General features: G+C 40.3%; 2 protein-coding genes across 2 annotated transcripts; both read left to right on the top strand.

Moving 5' to 3' along the window:
* The first annotated feature begins 291 nt into the window (after nucleotides 1-291).
* Nucleotides 292-17,183, top strand: LOC140937060 (solute carrier family 15 member 2-like). Its single transcript, XM_073386591.1, has 24 exons — nucleotides 292-424; nucleotides 3,428-3,474; nucleotides 3,545-3,629; nucleotides 4,081-4,222; nucleotides 5,134-5,220; nucleotides 6,248-6,347; nucleotides 6,667-6,757; nucleotides 7,345-7,422; nucleotides 7,952-8,034; nucleotides 8,507-8,587; nucleotides 8,978-9,067; nucleotides 9,601-9,645; nucleotides 9,747-9,779; nucleotides 9,902-9,990; nucleotides 10,637-10,718; nucleotides 11,267-11,392; nucleotides 12,090-12,254; nucleotides 12,612-12,664; nucleotides 13,331-13,468; nucleotides 13,808-13,862; nucleotides 14,404-14,490; nucleotides 14,570-14,701; nucleotides 15,191-15,298; nucleotides 16,085-17,183. Exons 1-24 carry the CDS (start codon nucleotides 373-375, stop codon nucleotides 16,268-16,270), a joined length of 2,235 nt encoding a protein of 744 aa, XP_073242692.1. The 5' UTR covers nucleotides 292-372; the 3' UTR covers nucleotides 16,271-17,183.
* A 1,317-nt stretch (nucleotides 17,184-18,500) lies between these two features.
* LOC140938145 (uncharacterized) lies at nucleotides 18,501-25,178 on the top strand. The gene is made up of 7 exons (XM_073387670.1): nucleotides 18,501-19,348; nucleotides 21,777-21,954; nucleotides 22,289-22,547; nucleotides 22,925-23,155; nucleotides 23,287-23,541; nucleotides 24,155-24,340; nucleotides 24,499-25,178. The coding sequence occupies exons 1-7, from the start codon at nucleotides 18,562-18,564 to the stop codon at nucleotides 24,946-24,948; spliced, it is 2,346 nt and encodes a 781-aa protein (XP_073243771.1). The 5' UTR covers nucleotides 18,501-18,561; the 3' UTR covers nucleotides 24,949-25,178.

The following is a 25,178-nucleotide window of genomic DNA, read 5'->3' as shown; positions in this document are numbered from 1 at the left end:
GCCTGATCGCTATTAAACTCACTTTTTATATCTAAACTGTTTCAATTTCCTTTTTCTTCTCAATACTGTAAAACAGGCAATTTCGTACAAAAGTCCTAGAATTGTTCCTTCAAATAGCGTTCACTATTAAACTGAAAAAAGCTAATGGTGTCGGGTTAATCATCCACCCCCTCTCGTGTGCATTGTCATTTGATTGGACGAATTACAGTAATAATAAACAATGCAAAATCGTCACAGCCTCTCAAACTGTCTCCAGGCAAGGATAAGTGCCTTCTCCGACTATCAACAATACTCTCGCGGAGCGGAGATATTGAGTTTTCCGAGAAGTGAGGAACCGTTTCTTGTTGGAAATTTGAAGAAACATCATCAGCGATGACTGCGCTACGAGACCGCACGGAGAGTAACATCAAGTACGAGCCGGCAAGTATGTGAACAGTTTTGATTTGCCTTCCATAGCTTATGCATGGGGACTGAGTATTTAGGGATCGATCCCCCTGCTTCGCTCAAGGAAGGCTGTCATTATTTCTTTGATTTCCACTTGCAACTAGAATACCTTACCTCAAACCATGTATAAGGAGGTATTTCTTGCCAGATTTTGGAAATGGATAGGAGAATATTTACACGGCAGATGATTTAATACCGTCACAAATTAAATAAGCAATCTGGGCGCGTCTACCGTATATGCGTAAACCGCTTCTGATCGGTCAACAAAGAGGATATTTCTACCGGCGCAACTACCAGATTGCTATTGGTTTTCTAATGGAGACCGTACAGCGACAATGTACAACTACAGTTTTCCCGCAGTACCACAGGAACCGTGTGCCAGTTACTTTATTCTTTCAGCTTTATTTGTAATAACCGATGGAGTTTATGAATCAAACCCTTAATATTTAAAAAAATACAAATACAAGAGCAAGCTAAAAAGATATGACAGGTTGAAAAACAGATCACATGACATCCATTGAATAGGTTCTTCGCCTTATTTGTTTTCACTAAATACTGCTAGTCTCCAGCTAAATTTACGTCCAAAAATCTTATCAGTCGATTCCATAGCAATTCCGCGCTGGTGGAAAACCATTTTATAGGACATCATGTCAGAGGTGTTTTAAGCTGACCGTCGTTGATTCATTACATATCACAGATCCCTTTTCGATCCTTGTTTGCAAAGCAACCTTGAAATGACAATAATCCGGCCAGGTGTTTGCTTTTTGTCTAGTTTCAATTTTTTTTCAGTTTTAATTGTGGTATTTTTGCGTGGCTTTTTTTTTTCTTAATCCCTTATCTGTTTAAAAGTCAATCTTATAAAAAAAAAATCGCCCTTATTTCCGTTCCCGGTACCGGGTTGTACAACTAGCGTTACTACTGTTACTACTGTTCTTCTCCGCCTTAAAGCCGAGATAATCTGGTGAATATCAAAAGTTGTAAACAAGTTAGGTTTCAAAGCAACTTCTAGCCTGTGAACAGGCTCTCTGTTTGGGGAAAAATAGCAAGAAAAGGGAAGGGAAAGGGGGGCTTTCCCCTCTCCCTAGTTTGCCGCTTGACCAAAGGCCTATTCACAGGCTAAGCAACTTCTCGCCTTTCCTATGTACATTTTCAGTACATCAGTCAGGCTCAGTGTACCTTTTACCCGGGGGGGTACTCCCATATATGGGCTATATAGGTACGTGCCGCTACCCTGCGAGCAGAGGCCCTTCGATCTTCCTCTTCCCGACTTATCTAGGAAGATCGAAGGGCCTCTGCTCGCAGGGTACGTGCCGCGGAATAGGGTATGTTTTTTAAGGTTCTCGGTAAATAGGGTATCTTTTTTTACCCTTTTGCTTCTGTGTCCCTGGTGTGGTCCTTAGATAGGGTAGCTTAATTGTATTATCTAATACTGGAGTGTGAAAACGCCCGCCTAAACGAACGGTTTTTTTTAAATTGATTTAAGTATTTACAAAATGATTTTGCAACAAAGGTTCAGAATAGCCGTTAAGCGGGTAAATACACGTAACGCCTCTTCAAGCCACATGTTTGTTTTTTCCTTGAATAGGGTGTCATTTTTCGGCTTTGGGCCTTAAAAAGGGTATCAGTTTTCGCTTTCTTAGTCCTTAAATAGGGTTAGGGTTCAGGAACCTTCGCCGCACACCCCTATCCAAAATTCGCGGGAGTACCCCCCCGGGACCTTTTACCAGTCCTCCTTTACTTAAAAAATCCGCCTAGTTATCTCAGCCAGAGTGATTGCAAACCTCGATGTCAAATTGGGGGACGGTTCGCGTGCTTGCAAAGAAAATTGCTCGCAGTCTATTTTACCGGTGATCTATGAAAAACCGGTTATTGCGCTAAGTGACCTAAACATTTTCAGTACCGTAATTCATTCCTCTCTTTGAAATTAAGATTAATATATTTGGCTATAATTTTACAACTATTAATATTGTTAGTGCATTTTATTGTTCAATAAGCTCTCTAATCATGAAACCTCGTCTTCGGGCTTTTGAGGCCAGAGGAACTGGCTGAAAAGCTCCAAAATGTTCCTGCGGGATCTCTAAAGATCCATAACGCGCAGTTGGACGAATAACTCCTTGCGCATCAGCTTGTTGGGGCTGAATTGAACTCGCAATACGCGGAGGAATAGCGCTCAGGTGGGCGGGCTGCAATTGAACGAAGCTCTGAATGTGTTGGTTCACTTCGTCAACGCCAATGCAAGAACTCCGTAAGACCCTTCTTACACAATGTTTACACAGTCAACTTCGCCAGCAGCTGAATCCCTAGCAAAACTTCATTCAGGCGGTCGATTCTTAAAAATCCCGTACTTTCGTGGCCCCATATCTCCATCAAAAGCTAGCGATGATTTCTTCCTGAACTCCTTTCGGTCTAAATCTAAATGAAATGAAATCTGCATGTTTTTAATCATGGCAGTCATATATACTAGATCATTGAGGTCTGTTAGTAATGAACTTTTAATGCAACCTAGATCGTATACCAAGACCTACGGAGATAGAGCATTCGCTGTTCATGCACCAAGAGAATGGAACTTAATACCCTATGAAATTCGGAAGTCCAACACCATCTCGAGTTTTAAAAGATCACTTAAGACGTACTTGTTTACTAAATTCAGTAATAACGGATCATTGTTTTTATAGATTTGTATATATTGCGTTAGTTTTAATTTTTCCCTTTTTTTATCATTATGAATATGGTTACGTTTAATAGTTGCTTTAGTTTTAATTTTTTCGTTTTTTACCCATTGTAAATATAATAGGATATGGTTGTAAAGTTGTAAATATTTTTCAATAATGACTGTAAAGCGACTTGAACATAGGATAAGAGCGCTATAGAAATAAAGTTATTATTATTATTATTATTATTATTATTATATTAAATGAATTCTTTCCTGTTTTTCCAAAAAGAAAGAAAAAAAATATTACGAAGCACTTTTTTTCTCTTTCAGCTGAAGAAGACGAGGAACAAACAGGAAACTGTTGCTCAAACACTAAGGTTCTCTATTTTACACCTTTTGTCCTTGTTTGACACCCATGTATTAACAGAAATGTTATCTTTTTTTCAGCATTGGTTCCAAAAATTTCCCAAAGCAACATGGCCAATTCTGTTGACAGAATTTGGAGAACGCTTCTCTTATTATGGCATCAAGAGTGAGTAACCCAATATTACTTTGTCTTCGTAAGCTTCATGATTCAGATTACATTGTACACAACGGGGAGTAAACTTAATAGTCTAGAAGTAGTGCCTTACTTCAGGGACGCTGGAGTGGCGTGGGGCCCGGGGGGAGCTTAGCACACCTCCCCCTTAATTTTCCCGAAAATATAAAGACTTTTTTAGGGAAAGGTTTCCTCTGCCTACCCATTTTACCCCCCAATTCGGACATGGGTGCTGCGCCCTAGAGACTGTTAGCTGTTGCCTACATCACAACCTGCGGGTCAGTCAAACGCCCAGACCAGGAGAGGGTGAAACTTCCTGGGACGAATGTATTACAGTTTAGTAGTTTTAATGTAATAAATAAAGGATGAATATCGGATTAGCCATATAAACATATAATGGACAAGTATATTTGTCTGCGAATTAAATGGCATATTTCTTTGGTAGCTGTGTTGGTGCTGTATTTAACAAAAGACCTGATGTTCAACAAGCCCGAAGGAAAGAGCATATATCACGCGTTTAGTATGACAAGTTACTTTACAGGAGTGATTGGAGCAATGGTTGCTGACAGCTGGCTTGGAAAGTACAAGTGAGTACAACTGCAGAGCAATTATAGGAATCTAAGATAACGTACAGCAGTTCTTTCTTGGTTGGTATATATAAATTGGATGACCTAGTGTTTGCACTTCGGACAGTGATACTCTAAGATATTTTTTAAACGTCGATTTATTGTAACCTTCAGTCAATTTTCAGAAGTGCACAAAAGTAAGGAACAGTTCCAGATTCTCATTACACAATGAGTATTCAGTGATGATTAATACAATAGTATCAAAACGATCCCCGCACTACTCCCCCGGGGCGGACCCGAGAGAGCAGCGGAAATCCAGCCTATTAATAGAGAGGTTAAACATAGCGTTAATTACGTCAAACGACAAACGCGAATTTGTACCACGTGACCAAGTTTCCCCTTTACTTGTCGTTCACTGTTCATTATTTCTACACGTAAATTAATACTTTCGCGCAATTTTTTATCCATAAGAATGGTTTTGAGCTGTTTTCATCTGCTCACTGTTCTATTTTGAGAAATTTGACGTTTGCCGTTTGCCGTATACGTGTGGCTTCACGAGCTTGGTAATCGATAGTCAAAAGTTATGAATTTCATCACCTTCTCCACTGATCACTATATGAGTGGCCGTTCTTCCAACTGCCGGACCAGGAAGGCGATTGCACTTCCGAGATCCAATTTTATTGTATTAATAAATAGCCACTAAGAAAGTGAGCGACCTTCCATGCATGCTTACATAAAATGGAAATAAGTGGCACGCCCACAGAAAGTGCGGTGGAACACTCGATCGTGATCTTCCATAAAAACATTTGTCTCCTCGCGCCTCTTTCGCTGAAAATGGCCGACTCCTAACAGGCGAAGCCTTCGCCTACTTAAAACATAATATAACTTGCAACGTTCGTCTAATGAGCTTTTTCTTTCTTTTTTAATGTTAGAACTATTGCCTATACCCTGTTTCTTTATTCCGTGTCGGAAATCCTCCTGACTCTAACTAGTGTTGACTCCATTGGTCAGCGAAATCCGTAAGTATTTCTTCAGTACTCAAACAACAACAACTTTAGCCTGCGAGCAAGCTCTCCTATTTGGGCCAGCGAAGTGAGCCTCACTCGCCCAAATAGGAGAGCTTGCTCGCAGGCTACAACAACTTTAATTGTACCCAACAGAATACAATAATGTCTTATGATAAACAAAATAAATTAACACAAATTTAAAGGAGCACCGGAATTTTTTTCTTTTTTCCTGCTAAGTGAATCGCCATTCGTTTCTCCATTTACTCGTCCATTTTCCCTTTGTTAGGCATGGTCATCCTTCCTTTAGTTAAAAGAGAACTTTAGATTTGAGGACGAGGATGACTGGAAGTACGAGATTTAACTGACTTTTTATTTGGCGTATTCTCGAAAAATATTCAACCCGGAAAACTTCATTGTACTATTTTTCACCGGAAAAATAAGTGCGGTTATTTTTTAGTCCCTTCCAGGTCGCAAAAAAAGAAAAAAAACTTCTAAAATTTGATAACTTGTTCCCGCCACTGAGACAATCTTGCTAAAACTCGTAGTAGAATGACGAGGGCTATCACGTTTTCCCGGCAAAATGACCCTGGTTCACGCGTGAGCAATACTCAGTATTGAGAAAATCTCGTGCTCGTAGTCGTTCTCGTCTCAGAATCTAAAGCTCTCTAAAAGCCGGGGGAAGCGTGACTAACTAGACTAAGGCATCGGTTTCGGTGTTTCGTAAGGTAGTCCCCGAGTTCAACTCCTTGGCCATGTTTGTAAAAAGCTACTAGTTTGCCCCTTGTCAGTTCGGGAACCATGTCATTTTTCGTTAAGATTAATCGTTTGTGATTATTGAGTAGAACGCCTGTAAACAAGCTGCAATCAAAGTTAAGTGCACCAGTTCCATGATAAACAAAGTTTTTCTTTCCTCTTCCTTTTCATCTTTCCTACTGTTTAACTTTCCTTTCGGCATTTATTCATTTACTCAGTGTAGATATGAAGGTACCCAAGTTCCTTTTTACTTGCGACAACATTTCTCATTTGAATTATCCTTAAGGATAGGGCCTCTGATATCCTTGTTTGCCATGGCTATTGCATGCGGTAACATCAAGCCTTGCCTCGCTGCCTTTGGTGGTGATCAGTTCCGCAAAGATCAGGTTAGTCCATTATGACTGATTAAGGTGACTGTTCGTTGAGCTTAAAGAGAGGAGAAAAGGAAAAGTTAAAGACTGCCTTTGTAGGTATTTTCTAGCAGACGCTTATTGGACAATCACAAGCAAAGATACCTAAATATGCAACTGTAGGGTTGCGAGGGCGGATTCTCTATTTTAATAAAACTTGCAAGTTCTTTAGACCGCCGTGATCCGCGCGTCTTTCTCGCAAACTAAGAACAAGATCAGGTCAGTTATGCTAACATTAGCATCTGAGGAAAAGAGTGTATTCGGTCGAAGCTCTCACTCGCCTTTCTTTCAACAGGAACACTTGTTAGAGCTGTTTTTCGCCATGTTCTATGCTTCAGTGAACGTTGGAGCAGTACTCTGCATGTGGTTTATTCCTATGGTTAGAAGTGAGTATGTTCAATCAGTTTTATTTCAGTCCTTATTTGCAAGAATTCACCATGGCTGTTAATGTAGATTACACGTGAAAAAAGGCCGCGTTGGAATCCGAGATATAGCCACTTAGAATAGACTGTTTAGAAACTCTTCAGGGAAAAAATTGATTGACCTCTTCGTGCCACACACGAACTCGAAAAAAGAGCCCCCTCGATTGGAATGTTCACTCAACGTCTTGTATCAGTTACCCCTTGATATGGAGACTTCCACCTTGCTATAAGGGTTTAAGCCCTGCGTCGCAGGCGTTTGAAAGGGAAGGGAAAGGGAGATTTTGGGTGCTAGAGAAACGCGAGGGGCGCGCGAGTTTCCCTCCCCCCTCCCTCCTCGCGCGCCCCTCGCGTTTCCCTCGCGCCCAAAACCCCCTTTCCCTTCCCTTTCAAACGCCTGCCACGCAGGTTATTAGTGTTTGTGTGTTTGTGGATGAGTGACAGCGAACAAGCACTTGATTTCAAATGCGCGTGTCCAGGAGGTGGCCTCTCATTGTTAGTTCCTCTCTCTGTGAAAGTACTTAGCAACCATTGTCTCCTTTTTTTCTTCGTAGCGGATATACAATGTTTTGGCAGGGATTGTTACCCAGCGGTGTTTGGAATTAACACAGTTCTCATCATTATGGCTACTTGTAAGTTGAGAGTTAAAATGTCATATCCCCACGAGTGAGGGAGAAAGAAACTGTCCATCCGCGACTGACTCACAAGACGCTATTCTGGCAAGACCCATATCATACATCAATCTGCTAAGTGGCTGTGTTTACCATGTTCTCTCCATAGTTCAGAATAGTACACTCTCCCGGTTATCAGGTGGTCATGGCTACGGATCTCATTGCGCACCCAACCTTTTTCTCTCTCCTATACGCTCGTGACATGAACACTGCATTCCCGACTTCTTAAAGTTCCATCCTCAAGTTTCATTCGGTTAACCAGGTTATATTTGCTCCCCGAGTCTCTCTGAACGTGAGTAATGCTTGTGAAATCCCCATTAGACGAATGTATCTCACTCGTTTTTTCTTTTCTTCTCACGCATATTATAACCGAACGCTTCACAATAAACGCGTACAAGACACCGCACGTTCAAAATTGTTCGGATTTAAGAGAGTCGTGGCCTGTTCTAGCGTCTTATATAACTAATCTTTCGTGTTTCTTTTGTAACAGTGTCTATGGTTGGAGGAAAAAGATGGTACACCCTTAAGGATCCAGCTGGCAATGTCATGATACGAGTCTTTAAAATCATTTGGGTAAGACGTTCAACGAATTAAGCTCTTGGAATTTGAAAACCTTTCCACTTTTACGCCCTATTGCCCGTGTAAATAATATTACTGTTTCGTTAAGACTGAAAAAAGTTAAGGGGTGATTAAGAGATTAGTTGTCGGCAATAGTCCTTCCCTTCCGTCCTTTCATAGTCATCACTCACAGAGTTTTCGCAATAAGCCCTGACTCGCTAGTCGAAAACCTGCATTCAACATGTAACCGTAGATGAACAAAGTTGATTAATCTAGGTATTAATTAATTTATTTACATATTCATTCATTTTATTTCATTTTATTTTGTTGCTGTGCCACACCCAGACCTTTAAAATGATGCATAGTACACAAAATAGAGTGGGTAAGGAAATGGAACGTTATATCCTACAGAAGCCCCTTATATTCCTTCATTCCGTAGGATTTGAGTCTTATTGTGATAACCTTGCCTTTTTATCGCTTCCTTCAGCACGCACTATCCAACAAAGTTAGAGGTTCAGGACCTGCTCAATGTAATCACTGGTTAGACAACGCCACTGATGAATACGAGGTACACAGACTCAGCCTTTGAGCTGCATCCTTTCAAAAGCCCCACATGAAGATGCTGCATGCGACGAATCACAAGAAATGCAAGGAGTCAGTCAAAACACAAAGGAAAAACTAGCTTCCTACCCGAGGAGAACCTAGTGTGAGCGGCGAGCAAAGCGGAGAGCGAGGGCGTATCTTTTTATGTTCACGTATGACCTTACGATCTTGCGAGTTGTTTTACATTTATAGAGAGCTGGCCACGCCCCTGAAACAAAGAATAGCTTAGCACGGAAATGCGCACCCGCCACCGCTGGCAGATTGTTGCTTATGCCGCTACACTTGCGTATAAAACACCCTTCGACACTTAAGAAGGAGAGTAACTAATACAAAGGATATCATTGATACTTTTTAGCAAAAGGAAATCAACGACATCAAGCTTCTTCTCCGTGTGCTTAAAATGTACATTCCTCTTCCAGTGTTCTGGGCCCTTTTCCATCAGCAGGTAAATATCTAAAAGTGAATAAATTGTCTCTGATAACTAAGGTAATAATGTCCGTAGCAACCATCTTTCTTTTACAGCCAAATCATCAGTTACAATGAATCCGGAGGGGACTGTGGGCGGAGATGCACGTTGTCTTGCTTAGATGTGCAAATTTCAATTCCGCAAATATTTTTACCCTCAGAGGTATCGCTTGAAAATGTGCGTGAAATTATAAAAAAGAAGAAGAAGAGATAAAGAGAAAAAAAAAGCGTTCAGGGATAAATTCTCATCGAAACTGAAATTACTAGAGCTCGAACGTGGCTGTGACGTCTGGTTTAAAATGTTACCCATCCCTCACAAAAAAGTGCTTCATGGCTGAAGATTATAGTTTCTTTTTTGTTTATTTGCAACATTTCTTTTCTATTCTCCGAAAATTACTTTAAGCTGAAGTTGAACCTATTTTACCCCTTAAAATGAAAGGAAAATTTCTTGGAGAGAAAAAGCTCTTTTTAGTTCAAATGATCAAAACGCCAAGTGCTTTTCCTTTCTTTTAGGGTTCAAGCTGGACTCTTCAAGCTGAGCAAATGGACGGGGATTTGGTGAGATATTTATTTATCTAGCAGTCTGTTTCATTCCCTTTGCGCCTTATCATTTCAGTGACCATACCATAAGTCTACAAAGTGTGTTTGTTTTTTGTTAGGGTGGATTTACTTTGCGATCGGATCAAATTCAAGTGAGTATAAGATTGGCTGAATACATAATTTATCAGCGAAATCAATCAGTTAAGAATTCACTCAACACATAATCTCTAGTGCGGTTCTTGAAGCTAATTCTTTCTTTTTTTCTCTCTCTCAGGCGTTGAATCCAATTCTTGTCCTCATTCTTATCCCGCTGTATGATGGTGTTATCTATCCCATTTTTGAGCGCTGCCAAATGCCTCTCAGGTATTTATAAATTATTAAAAATCGAAATTGATTCAGTATAATGAATGATTACCTCCAAGATCGAATGGAAAACGCGATGAACGGGCCAGCGAACGGAAATTGCCCTTTCTTTAACAAAGTTATTTTTCCGCGTTTACCGCGGCACTGAACAAGGTGGTCATAGCTAGAGCTGGTCGTTGTTAAGTTGGGAAATTTTATTGAGAATTTTGTTGGACAAAACGGGTCTGTTGAGGGAATATGGTCGTTCCAGCATTACGTAATGGTTCAAAGAACTCGGAGGAGTGTATTATCAGGTTAAAAACTCGAGGCGAAGCCGAGAGTTTTTACACTTCGGCCTTATGATACACGACTGCGATTTTTTTGAACAGCTTCAAAATGTCTAATATAGATCAACTCATTCTTGCACTAATATTTAGATTTGGGGTTATTTTGGCCTAAAAAATCGGACGTAAAGTTCAGCTGTGTCTTTATCAAATATGAAGACATTCATTAAACATTTAAAATTTCTTTTGTTTTTTCTTTATGAATTATCAATGAGTCTTTGAACATGTCATGCAGAAAGTAAGGCTACGACTGTGTTATATTTATCAGGACCCAATAATTTTACCATATTATTAATTAATTTCTGTGAAATTCTCTATTTCAGTGCCCTGAAAAAAATGACTGGAGGCTTAATACTAGCTGCGATTTCTTTTGTTATTTGTGCTTTTGTCCAGATTCAGATCCAGGTATTGTACGTTTCTCCCAGTGAAGGTAGTGAAGATTTATCGGCCTTCATTTGCTTGATTGCTATCTCAAATTAGGAAACGTCCTTCAAACATAAACTGTATTAGGAGTTCTTAGATTGTCCCATGGCTTTATCAGTCGCGCTAAATAGCGGATAGAGGTGATAATGACTGTCTTTGATGAAGGAAAACGTTTTGCCAGATAATCTACAGCGAAAAAAGACAAATAAAGTGTGTGAATGAAGTGAGATATTGTTAGTCAATGTCTCCAGACTTTTAAACTACGGTCGAAGTTCTTAGTTTGCCTGGTTTATTCGTGATAGTTCAAGACAATAAAGGTTAAAGTAGGGTTTCTGCTGATAGCTGACGTTTTGCGAGTCAATCTACAGGAAAACGAGACAACTTCATCATAAATGAAGTGACATAATGTTAGTTTATGTTACTTACTAACAGCATTTCTGTCCATTTTGACTCATAACTCTCACTGTGGTTACGTGGATGCATGACTCAGTGCCGAGACTCTCAGGCTCAAACCGTGAACTTTTTTTCAGACTATTGGTCAGGGACCTGCATTGCCAGCCGTCAGCCACACCAAGCTGGAATTCATCAACGGCGCTCCATGCCCGGTGTCCATCGATCGACAGTCTTTCTTCATGGTCGACCTCAAATATGGCGAGGTTTGTTCGATAAAACGTTTTAGTCTTTTTATTAATGAGAATGGCTTTGGCTCAGTATCAAAGTTGTTTTTCGATTTTACTGATTTCCTACATTGATATATTACTACGTAGTGAACGATGAAATATCATCTTTCATTTATAGAGTCACATTCAGTTTCAATTTCAGTTTGCTGATAACGGTGTTAGCTCCAGACACGTTCTTGAGTGCTTTACGACAATCAAAATATTCTCTAGTTAGATGTTACGGGAATATTCTCCTCTCGTTGTTATTTTGTGAGCAGATTATTTAATTATACACTTCAAGGAGTCGTTCTTTTTTCCTCAAAGAAAAATAAGCAGATGTTCGGGAAAATTAGCCCGCACTCATCCCCCCGAAAAAGCGGGAAGATCAAAGACCGGACACGGGAGACTGCGAAAAACTAGCCGAAAGGTGATGTTACACGGGCAACACAGCGTTGCAATGTGGGAACAATGTTGTAACCATTCGAAACAATGTTGGAACGTTGTGTTGCGCTAAAAATCGCCGTTGCGAATCGTCTCGTATAACATCACCTAAATCAGTAAGGCACAAGTGCAAAATCAATGCGGCAAAAAAACGAAGCAGGAAGGAGCAAGAGGGAGGGTTTCGTCTTGCTCATGGACATTTTCCATAGAAAGAGGGAGAATTTAATTTATTTAATTGTATTTCGCAACGCAGAGATCTTCCATCTTTGTCGGTCAGTCGGGCTTGGTGAACTTCACAATCACTGCTAACGGAGAGAAGTGCAAGGCTCTGGAGAAACGTGTTAGTTTACAGTTGGAGGACGAGAGTGTTTTTAGTGCTGTGGTACGAATCGAAAACAATGAGATTATCCTAAACAAGGTATAAATCAGAACTAATGTGTTGTGTTGTTCACCCGTATGTTTTCTTTTTTTTTCATTTTTTTTTTAAATCATGGGATAGCCTGCCTCATTTCGTTTTTGTTTTGTCAAATCGTTTAGGAGCGCGAACCTAGAAGTATGAGATATAATCGTATTGAATGTTATTTTTCTTGAACGGCTTCAAAATCTCTGATATAGATCAACTCATTCTTGCGCTGATATTTAGATTTGGGGTTATTTAAAAAAATGGATGGCCTGCCTCATTTCGTTTTTGTTTTGTCAAATCGTTTAGAGGCCGAACCAAGTAGCATTATATATAACCGTATTGAATGTTTTTATTTCTTTTTACCTTTTATAGTTTGGAATGAAACTACCAGATATTGACATAAACAAAGCCGAGACTCGAGTAAGGTGTGTGTCATTTACGCCTTTGCGCAAGAATGTAACTAGTTTTTGCTGTATACCGTAAACCTTTTGTAAGCTCCCCCCTTTGCAGGGGAAGAAAGTTATTAAGCCCCCCTCCCCCTCCCCCACCCTTATTCTTCACTACCAAATTTATAAATGGATAGATTGTAGTAATTGATCAATATTGTAGCACCTCTGATTCACGTGCTGGAAGTTCAGATTTTTCTTCTACTGCATGATCTCCAACTTCATTTGCTTGAGTTTTTCCATTTTGCTTTCTGGTTCTATATGGAGAATTGATACCATTTCCTGGTCAGTTTTTGAAAAAGCGACATAGTTCCCCGTTTTGCGAAATTAAATACCCCCCTCTTCCTCCCCCCCCCCCCCCCTCCTCCCCACCATCTTAAATAAGCCCCCTCCTCAAACGTGCTTTAAGGATTTACGGTAATAATGTTGTTTTTATGAATACGAACAGTTATGCGCACAAAACAAATTTTATTATAAAAACACAGCATCTTTAAATAATACCATGTAAAAATAACGTTGGACCGTAATTATTTATTGGTTTAGTTGAGGACGGTAATGCCAAAACATGGCCTTTCTTACTCCAGCTGTGGAAGGAAATTTAGTTTTCTTTTGTTCTTTAAGTTCGTTTTTACTTTTTGTTGTCAGAGTGATTTATTCCCGTGGAGATAAGCTGCCTGAGAGAGTGGACGTGGAGCTTAAGTCGGTGATCGATAAAGTGGAACCAATTGTTATCAAAAATGTCGGGTTCGATAATTCATCCTACACCCTGATAGCAACTGGCGAGTAAGTAAAATATTGAAAGAAAGATTTCCGTTTTTTATTAATTAAAGAAGCTGTCTAGCCATAACGTCAGTCCCTTACAAGCCCTGGGACGAGATTTGTCTGGCCTTGAGTTCGTTTGAAACGTGGACTTTCACATCCGTCGAATTTAACCTTCATGACCAAAATCTATTGTTCTTGCTCTTTTGCACTGGATTCGGCAGCATATGTAAATTTGGAAGTTTCAGACGGACCTTAGCAACGCTAGAAGTCTTACAAGCTTGTATAGTTGGTTTTGAAGACCTGTTCGTAAGAAATGGTGATCAACTTTGTTTACCTGTTTTGATTTGATTTTTTCCACAGATATTATCTAAATACTATTATGGAGGCTGAAAACGGTACCAAGTACCAAGCAATGGTGAGAAAAAAACTACTCTTGATTATACTTTCAGCAAAGAATCTTCTCAGTGAATGAGAAAGAGCAAACACAGTAGATCAACAGTAGATCATGGTACTCCTGGCTTGAGTACTATTTCAGGCAATCAACTTTTTATGACAAACGCCTGTTTTTCTTCTTGCAAAAGTTAGGATCGATGGTACCCCGCGGGTGCCAGAAGCTCTTTATGCGCGGTTTCCGGTTTATAGTGACCCGCTCGTAGCTTCGGCCTACGGCCGACAGCGAAGCATCCAGCCGCACCCGAGGAAAAATCTTCTGGTATATATACCCAGGATAGATTGATGGCAGAGTCTCCAAGGTTTTACTTATTTTTCAAGGATCCGAGATTATTTGAATTTGACCGCACAAAGATTTGTGTAACAATATTTTGTCAGTCGGTATTAGACTACTCTGGTCTACTCTTGACGCAAAGGTTTTAAAGCCAAGTCTAACCCTTGTTTTGATTTTTTCTTTCTTTTTTTTTCATGACTAACGCTCAGAATTGTTTAATTACGTCTTCAAGGAGCAGAAAAAGAAAATAAAGTTTGGCAACTTTGGTGGCTACACCGTGGTTATACATCCTCCAGAAAATGACCCCAATTCCACGAAGGTAATTTGAGTTACGTGAAAAATTTTCTGCTATACAAGGATTTTAATGACGACTTATGATCTTGTCTCCGTTCTTTTAGTTCGAGACATCGATGTACGAGGATGCCCCTGGAACGGCTGTGTCTCGCCTATTGCAGGTTCCTCAGTACGTAGTACTGACCGCAGCTGAGGTGATGTTCTCCGTCACTGGTTTGGGATTTGCCTACTCACAGGTGGGCTTTAAATTAAAAAAGTTAATTTTACTTGCAACTTATACTGTAGTAGCAGGTGATGATCGAAAACAAGATAAATCAACTGCGAAGACTCTGAAAAACGTTCTAATAATCGCGGGATGACGATTATCTGTGGTGTCCCACGCAGAATTAGGTAAAATTAAAGATGTGACGACTTCCTTGGTAAAAGCTAGAACAACCTTAGAAAGCTAGAACTGTCCAAATAAGGGTAGAACGGACAGATGGAGTTCTTTCATAAGATGAATTACAGCCCCGCCCACCTCTTGTGGAGGCTCGTCTAAAGAATCAGGAATAGCAAATCGAAGGCACTTTGCCATCTGATCAAATTCGAGGTTCTATTTTGTACCATGTGACGTGCTTGTGAGTTTGAAAGGGAAACCTCCCTCGGATATTTGAGGATTTCTACAAAGAAAGAGTAGATGCCTGTCATGAAGGGCGGACTTAAGCTTGCTGAACTCATATTTGTAGGCTCCCTCAAGCATGAAGTCTGTTCTGCAGTCCTTCTGGCTGTTAACTGTTGCTTTTGGTGATCTTATCGTCGTCATTTTAGCCTCGGTCATGCCTGCTTTAGGAGTGGTAAGTAACTTGATTTTCGCCATGCAATGAACTCCCTAGAATTCCCATTCGAGTCTTTCGCTACCTAATACTAAACTCCTTCCCCTCATAAGTACACTATTTACAAGACTACCCAACCTTACGCGTTTCGTAAGACGTATTAAGCGAAAACAGATCAAACGATGACACAACGTTTTAACAGGAGACGAAACAGGACATGCATCCCAGTTGACATCAACTGTCCAATTTCCCACTGAATTTATCAAAGATGGACCACACTACCGGGTCTACGTCTGCCTGACTTCTTCAAACAGCAGTGTGGGTTCTTTTATGCCCCGTAAGAGTCGAGTCTGAACGGTGAAAGTCCTGTGAGAAGGCGCCTTCAGTTTTTCGTCCTCATCCGAATGATCAGAATGTCTTTGAACCATTTGCAGATGTCAGGGTAAATTATTTCAAGGCCCTGAGTGTTGGCAAGGCTGGGAATCATCAACCTTACAATCGAGCCCGGGCCGGGCCTATTGGCAACCTCGTTCCTAGGGAATTTCCGTTAGAAAAAAATCCCGCCCCTCCCATAATAGCCTTGGGAACGAGATTGGCCTGTTGCGCTAAAACCTGGTACCCAGCCAATAAAGCTCAGTTTAATACTAGGTAACCTTCGTTCAAAACAGCTTCTATATGACACGTGACTCACCTTCACACTTGAAATGTTATCGACGATATGATCTAAAGGGGGAAACAAAAACAAATTACTAAGGTACCGCAACATGACACCATAATATCTGTTTTGTTTTTGTTTGGTTATTACAGGAAAAAGAGATGTTTCTGTATGGCGGTTTAATGGGAGTCATCGCCATTATTTTTGGTATCATGTCGTACTTCTATAAGTACGTTACGCCTGAGGAACTTGGAGAAGTCGATAAAGACGAGGAAAAGGAAAATCTTGAACTGAACGGAATTCCACTTGAAGATCGTTCAGACAACACCAAAGTATAATCCAGTCTCGCTGAGGACCAAAGATTGCTTCGCGTTTTCTTTTTTTAAAAAAGTGATATGTACAACTCCTTTCGCGTCCTCGTTCGGATAAAAACGTTTTTTATACACTTCCATAGCATACCTTTTTACTAATGTTGAAAAACGAAAATGATTTCACTGGATCGATAATTGAGCACCTTTCGTCAAACTTCAAGGCGTGTTTAAAACGTGGTGGGGCGACCTTATCGGCAATATAAATAGCCCAACACTGTTTTGTTCAAAGACACTTCGCCATATCCGTCTTGATGCGAGGTAAAAAGAGTCCACGAAGCGTCTCCTACACAGCAGTTCCCTGTGTCGTCAAGCAGCGTTCCTCCCTCCTCGTTCCTGGTTACGTGCCGACACAAAGAACGGCTGTGAAACAGACTATGTACCCTAAGGCCACAATTTTGCGTAAAAAGAGAGAATTATCATACCAGTGAAAATATTTTGTCCCTATTTCCTCGAACAAAAAACATGCAAGCGAATTCAAGAGAGGACTGCCGTCAAAACAGTGTTGGGCTATTTATATTGCCGATAGGGTCGCCCCTCCACGTTAAAACGTTGTGTCTATTAGCACCGGTCCGGGGTGCAAGGTATATACATTCACTATTGTAATATAATCAAAAAAAAGTGTAATTTGAAGCAAAAAACAAGTGCATGTTCTAAACCTTTTTGTTACAATTTATATGTATATTGTCTAAGATGTAGCTTACAATAATTGCTTTTCTATCATGAGAACGAACGTTTAGTTTTTTGGTAGCACCGTGCTTTTATCACATGTAAACCATAAAGTCCCACTGTCAGTAGTAGACCGAAAACACGATATTTTGTGCTGATAATAATTTTAAATCTTACACTCAGACACTTTTGTACCTTTAGAACTCGATTATGACGCTGGAAATTGGTAAATAAATAATAGTTTTTTTGAATATTGTTGATTACTTAGAGGTGGTTAGTACCTGATTTCGCGGGAAAACCATTTGTGGCATCGCAAAATGTCGGGGTTTTTTTTCCAAGCCATATAAATTGCAGTCAAAAAGTTTCCTTTCTATGGTCAGAATTTGTCTCTAGACATCATGAGGCATTTTTTCTCATGACCATCCATATCTTCCCTTTTAGACGGTTTTCGGCCGATTAGTGCGGGTTTAGGTAAAATTAATTTTGCAACACCATAGGCATATTTTCCTGCTAATCAGATGTTTTAGTTTCTTGCGCATGCGCGTAAACTAAAATGTGGTCCCATTTTTTGCTAACCTATTTCGATATTTCTCTCTCCCTCTCTTTTTTTCTCTTTTCCTTCCTTTTTACAGCCAGTTTTTTTGCCCACTCTGTCTTCTGTATTTCGCATGGAATTGTGACTGGCTAACCCTCAGGAAATGGATAAATTTCATCTGCAAAGAGCATCAGATGAATAGCAAATTGCCAGTGGATTTCCATAAAATGTTACTAGGTTTTTTGTAACTCTGTCAGGATTGGTCAAAATTTGCAAAATGAGATCCATCCTGGCTGATTTCGCTCCTTATCAACTTAGTGGCTTAAACTGAAGACTGAATGAGTCCAGAAAGGATAATATGCATCGTTCCATACGAGAGAGGGTTCCATATGGAGAGAAGACGACCAGAAGAGCCGTCAAGGGGTTAAGATCTCTACTTTCGTCATCCTCGGAGACCCAGGGGCAGATAGTGGGGGCGAGGGAAAGTCTAAACAGGCGGGAAAATATGGCACAAAAGAAAAGTAAAGAACGGCCAGAAGAGCTCTTCTGGCCGTTCTTTACTTTTCTTTTGTGCCATATCTTTCCGCCTGTTTAGACTTTCCCTCGCCCCCACTATCTGCCCCTGGGTCTCCAAGGATGTACTATCGTGAACAGGACTAAAAAACAATTTTCCTGGCAATAATGCACCATCAAACTACTTGCTCGGTGTTGAAGAGACTTGTAAAATTTACAATTTATTTTTAAATTTAATTTGTCGAAATCTTATTCTTATTGTTCTTTCGTGTTTTGCTTTAATCCGCCAATGGACCATTTATTTGACAAACTAAAACAAAGTAATTTATTTAGTTTGAATTCATTTTGATTGGCTCGGTGGTTGAAGGTCAAATATGTTAAACAAGCAAATGATAGTCTAAACAAATCATAAAGCTTGGGAAATTTTTCAGTAACTAGAACGGGCTCGGAACGGGTTTTGAAATCTTTGTTCCGTTAGTTTTCCGGGAGATATTCCTAGGGGCTTGTAGTCCGCGCGGTTGTGAATACACATTGGAAATCGAGGATGAGAAAACCGAAACAAAGATATCGTACAACACTCATCCTAGCGACAGCCATCACGTTAGTCGGCATAGCCTGCTTAATAACGGGTGTCGTTTTGCTTGTAAAGAGAAATAATTCCGTCAATTGTGAGACAACGGAAGGTAGCGAAAAGGAAAAGAGCCCCGACAAGAAGGTGGAAAGATGCGCTTTCTCCGTTGAAGCAAAGCGGTGTGGCCTGGATGTATTTCTGCAAAAGGTTTTCGACACAACCTATGAATTACATCCGTTTTTAATCTCAACCAAGCCCAAAGTGAGTGCAGAAGAAGTTAAGATGAAGTATAAAGCGTATGATCCAAGTCCTTCCAACCTTAAGCACGTAACAGACACGGCAAAAAGCCTTCTTGAAGAGCTTACAAGAAAGGAAATCAACGAGAAAAAGCTCAACTTGAGAGAAAGAAAAGCTTTGACGCAATTGAGGCATTTCTTAAAACATGTTTTTGGAACGCCATTTGACGGGAATTACTACTTTGGTGACTTTCTTTTGGGGCCGAATGTGTTCTGCTGGCAGCACATATGCAGTGTTGGGAGCTCATTGCAGCAAAGCCTGGGTTTTTTCAAACCTGCCGACGCAAGTGGATTGGAAGTTCTCATCGAGAAGTTAGCAGAAGTAGATAAGACATTCAAGACTTACACCGATAACTTAAAATACGGGGTAAAGGCGGGAATGGTGCGTAGCGAGGAAGAATGCCTAGCAGGTCTTGATGCAATAAAAAGGCAATTTTTTAGCATTTCAGTTGACGGACCTGAAGGTTTGTAAATATATTTCACGTTTTGCAGATCATATTAATCAGAGCATAATTCTTTCGTTTCTAACTAGTTTTATTCGCTTGTTGGTCAGCTTTTTTAGCCTTCACCCGATTTAAAGCCGCCATAATATACTCCGAGCTTCTGTTTCGTTTTTAAAGTGAGTTAAATATCCCAACTCTGAAAGAAAAGTAATTCCGTTCAGATGGAAAAGGGTCTTTTTGTTGATTATTCAAATGTAGAATTTTTTTCAAGATACTGAAACAAATTTATGAGGATTATAATGTCACGTTTAGTGAAATAAAACTGTCATAAGAGGTCCATTATATCAGAACGCTGTATCATTAAACACGTTTAATTAGTTTTATTACAATCTAGAAAAATCAGCTTCACGTTTAAATCTTTGGTTAAAAAATTTTCTATTCATCACCGACAATGCATTTTGAGTGGACTACAGTGCACTGCACGGTTTTATTTCTTTATCAGTGTGTTTCTTCTTCGCGTGTTCAAAACTTCACAAACCAAAATAAAACTATCGGGCAGTTCGCTTTAGAGCAGTCTTTATCATTATAAATATTTAAACAAGTAAACGAAAGCAAAGTATTAATCATTTGAGAAAATATTATCAAAGGGCAGTATAAAAAAGAAAATAATAAGCACCGTAATAAGCGCTAACAAAAGACCAGGAAAAAAAAACAACTTTCATTTTGTCAGGCTATAATTTCTTACTCGACCCTGGTAAAATTGTATATTATGTAAGAAAAACTGTAGAAAAGAATAACTCGCTTGACCGCACTTTTGTAAGATTTGAATATAATTCAGTTCTTTTTATCGATTATCTCCAAGAGGATAAGGTCTATAATTACCTCTATGCTTAATTCAACCAAGGATTTTATTTCAAAACCCGTCAGTGGTGAAGGAAGTCATTTTGTACTGTTTAAAAAACTCACAGGAGTGTATTATCAGGTTTAAAAACTCGAGGCTAAGCCAAGAGTTTTTACCCCTCAGCCTGATAATACACCACTGCAAGTTTTTGAGCAGCTTCCGGCAAAATCTGTGATATAGATCCACTCATTCTTGCTCTTATATTTAGATTTGTGGTTATTTTGGTCTAAAAAATTGGGGTAAAGTTTAGCCGTGTCTTTATCAGATGTAAAGACACTCATTAAACTTTAATCAGGGGCACCCAACGGCAATTTTCGGGAAAATATCTGTTCGGAAGACGATTTGAGATCTAGAATTTTCGAGAGCCTTTTCCTGGCTAAAATTTTCGAGAAGGTAAGTTTTTATCCCTATAATTTTCGGATCACTAGACTTTCAGCTAGGAAATCCGAACAGATGAAAAGTTTTTAGGGGATAAAAATATGCCTATATCTACCCTTTGAATACTAAAATACGTTCAACAATGCTATGTTAAGTGGTTTTGAACTATATCCTCGTTGGGTGCCCTGTTTAATTTGTTTTGTTTTCTCTTTATGAATTATTAATGAGTTAAAGTACCCCAAAACCCCGACGAACAGTCCTCTCAGTTAACAGTTTTGCTCGTGCCATAGTATATCTACCACAAAAAATTGAAAATGGTCTGTTACAGCTTACGGTCTTCGTTTTTTAAAATGAGAGACTATAACTGGCTGAAAAATATGGCATTGTCGATGCATGGTATGTTGAACAATCAAAGCAGTTACTTAGGCGCAGATCATTAAAAAAAACGTGACCGTTTTCTGTCAACGTCATAACGTACAGGCTTCATTTGTTCGCTCTCTCCGTCCTTCCCAAGAAGGGTAGGACAAAGCGCGGGCTCATTTCCGCAACAGTGGCTGGTAGTCGATCCTACATAACTTACATTCTTTTGTAATCGAAGGTCTGACCGTTTTTCTTAAAGCAACGACTTTTCGTAAATCCACACCCGGTTAAATGCACCACAGAAGGCCCTTTCAATAACGTTGGTTTTGTCCCAAGTTTTGTCTCTGCCATTCACCTGAAGCCTTAAAACATGCTTAAATTCCTTATATCAAGGCACACACATATTCTCAACAGGTGCAGAAACAGACATCTGTTAGTTCTCACTGCATGTATAATGAGCGCATCTCGGAAACATGCCTGCGTTCTACCAGTCCCAGAGTTCCTGGTAATCGGGGTCGATTATGATCCTTTGCGGTCTTCTGCCAAACATTTGGGCAGCGTGGTGCAAAATCTTGCAGTTTGACGGGATTGCGCGCAGGAAGCGCTTGTCGCCCCTCCCACCTCCCCTTGTGGCGGTGACCACATCAGCCTTGCTGCATACCTTTTCCTAGGCAGTCGCAGATTCCTCCCGAAACTTAGTCTACCATGATGCGACAAAGATGTGCAGTTAGGATAAATTACTACTTTATGCTTTAAACTTCTGTATTTTCAATTGAATCAAGTCTGTTGCGCGTTCTCTTAATGACGCAGGTGTTTTCAACGAGTCATTCATGCAACACATTTTAAGACCAGACTTTCTAGGCATGCTGGAACACAATACAGAAGAGACGGACAAGTGGAAAACAAGGCACCAAGGGAAGACACCTTCTCAATCTCTCCGCGAGAGCATCCTGGATCATGTCGGGGGGCAAATTTACACCTTTTTAAGGTAACGTTTAGTCTCAGTTCTGGACTTTTTGTAGGTCAGTGTAGCTAGCCAAACCTCTGCCATTTAAAAAGCAGGTAGATAATCCATATTGACCGATCAGAGTTCTAAGCAACTGCACCTTGCAGGGGAAAACAAGTACGAGCAAGTTGCAGTCGGTTTCTCATTATCTTGGCGCCTGATTGGTTGGGTAGGTGGCGGGAAAGTTTGAGCCAATCACGGGTAAGCTAGTTTTCATACTGTATTATTGTACAGATCAATTGTACACTTTCGCTTTCTGCACTTGCGGCACTGATTGAAAGACGTGTGACAAATTACCACTCCTACTTGCTATCAGGTACCTGGAAGAAGACCACATTCAGTATTGCGTACCTAGCAGTGTTTCAAGTGGCCTGTCGTCTCTTCCAGTCTCCTATGTGTATGTCAACGGAAGTGCAAACATTTCGCAGACAACCACAAAAGTGCTACCGTTTGGTCAGCCATTAAATGGATCCAAGGCTTACATGGAGCTTCTTTCGTTTTTTACCACGACAAACAGTACCCCGGATGAGGTGTACAACCTTGGTTATGATATGCTTCGTAAGCTATACCCAGAGGTAACACATTATTATCGAGAACTTTGTGCGGTTACTTTAAGCCTTTCGCTTTGTCTACATCTATCATGAGTCATTTCTAAACAACACCAAGCGCGCGTTAACTTCAAGAGACAGCAGGGGACGTTGACCCTGGCGATGTGTGTGCATGGGTTGTGAGGGGAATGAGACTGTTGTCCACAGTAGTGGGTACGCAGCCGTTTTGTGGGCCTGAGCCTAATCTGAACCGCGCTAAACTATAATACCACAACATGATCTAAACTTGACCAAGCAACACTGCTGCGCCACAAAAATGTTGGTTTCGCGTCCATTAGCTGGGTAGTAGCTACTTAAGCGCATAGTACGTATAAATTGCCTTAACCATTATTATTAATTCTCAGGCACTCGAAGTAGCCCACGAACTCACTGATCCAAACAACACCGACCTCGCCGCAAAGGATGAATTTATGAAGATTTTGAACGATTCAAACATGTTCTTCAATGAAAAGTCGTTCCCTAAAAACGAGTCCGACAAGAATGCTTTTAAGCTATGCAGCTCTGCTGAAAAGGCTGAGAAATTTTGTCCAAAACGTTGGCTGGCCATTCAAGAGTGGTTTAAAGAGACAAGAGAGGTAATTGAAACAAGTATGAATACTCCACAGGAAAATCAGATAGTGTAGTAACCATGGAAACAAAATATCTCGGTATCACTTGATAACAAGTATGATGTATTATATGAAGGTACTCTCACATCCAATTACAGGTTATGAGCATGCTAGATCCCAAAACGTCACAGATGTTCTACTTCACCGGAGAGAAAAACACAGCTCCAAACTGTCCAGTAGAACTGATGCCGAATTTCAACCCTTCTGCAGGCGTTCCTAGTTATCTGGGAAGCGATAAAGCCTGTAGTAGAAATGCCATATACAAAATTCCTTTCTTTCTGGAATGGCTTGGGCCTCGTTATATGCAGTGGAGTGTCAACGCTCACGAAGCAAGGCCTGGGCACCACACGCAGGTGAGCTCTATGTCTTCCCCGGATCCGGGTACCTGACGTACGTGGGATCATTCTGATTTTCAAGTGAATTTTTCCGCCTTTATCATCATGATCTTGTTCTAGCGATGCAACACATAATAATACGCAGTCTTCCGGGGTGACTTAGGAGAACTTTTATGTAACCATCTCATTCTCAAAGGTGAAAAAATTCAAGAAACTAGGTGGGTTGTGCTAAAAGAGACGAAACTTTGGCTAATAGACCGACAAACGTGACATCTTCCTGTCCTTCCTTATGAGACACACCTATGAGTAAAAGAAAAAAGTGCCGTCACTTTACGTTCTGTATACACCAGAGCTTATGATCGTGAGACTGAACTGATCTTTTCTGGTTGCAAACCAGAAAAGATCTGCAGACACTTCACACGGTAATACAAACCATGTACTAAAACGTTTTGCACAAAGTGTCGCTTCAGGGGAAGATAAGTAGTTTGCATCAGAGGGCTAAAAAGTGGAAGAGCAAGCAATATATATGAGATAGATGTTCTTGTAAAGAACTGGTCAGTAACGAGCCTTCCACTTAAATCTTCTTTTTCCGAACATCTTGCATAGCTACCGTGTTTGTCGATTTTATCAGGTACAGGGTCTTACAGAGCACTTTCAAGACACATGCGGAGGAGTAATTGGCTGGTTGTCGTCAGTGACGTCATACACAGCATTTATCGAGGGCTGGGCGTTATATGCGGAGAACCCTCTTATTGCTTATGATACTGACACCTACAAAGGCGAGCCGCTTTACAAATATGGCATGCTGAAGTCCCAGGTACAGCTAACAATTCATTAATGTAAATCTTTTCAAACCGATCATACCTCCTCTAGTTACTTATGGTCATGCAAATAAAGCTCGTTGTTGTTGTAAAATACTTTCAAGACCTAAGAAAGTCATTAGTGGCCTAAAAGCATTTTGTTGTTGTTTCACAGCTATGGCGGGCACTTCGCTTGATTGTAGACACTGGATTACACAACAAGGGCATGACACGTGAGGAATCATTGAGGTTGTTCCAGGAATACTTGTGGGATAACAGCGATGTCGCTATAAAAGAAGTGACAAGGTATCAGAGTGTACCAGGACAAGCGACATCTTACATGATTGGCCAATTGCACATCATGAAATTAAGAGAATACGCGAAGAAAAAACTGGGAAAGGAGTTCAATTTGAAAGACTTTCACTTTCAGGTGTTGTTCCAAGGATCTGCACCACTGAGTTTTCTGCAGCAAAGCATTGAGGAATATGTAGATTGTACGCTTAATAAGAACAAGGAGGGTTGTGATGAAGTTCTTGACCCGCTCTTTAAAGATTCTCAAGATAATGTTAGCAAAAACGATGAGATAGATACAATTGATTCGACACAAAGAGAACTGTACTTTTAGACTCCTTCGAACCCTTCTGCAAAGCTATCAAAATCAAGAATAAATTTAGCCTGAGAAAACAGCCGACATTTTGCGATGCCCCCACTGATTTCCCCTGAGGATAACGAGAGCAGAAAATTCCATACTGTTGACGTGCCCCACCCCGGTCTGGGTAATACATGCTTCTAATTGGTTCGTTGAGGTAAATTTCCCTCGAGGCATCCTCTATTTTCTCAGCCTATAGAACAAAC

This window comes from Porites lutea, chromosome 5 (assembly GCF_958299795.1).
Source record: "Porites lutea chromosome 5, jaPorLute2.1, whole genome shotgun sequence".
Taxonomy (NCBI): Eukaryota; Metazoa; Cnidaria; class Anthozoa; order Scleractinia; family Poritidae; genus Porites; species Porites lutea.
Note: the sequence above shows the minus strand (reverse complement) of the source record. Positions and strands in the feature narration are given on the sequence as shown.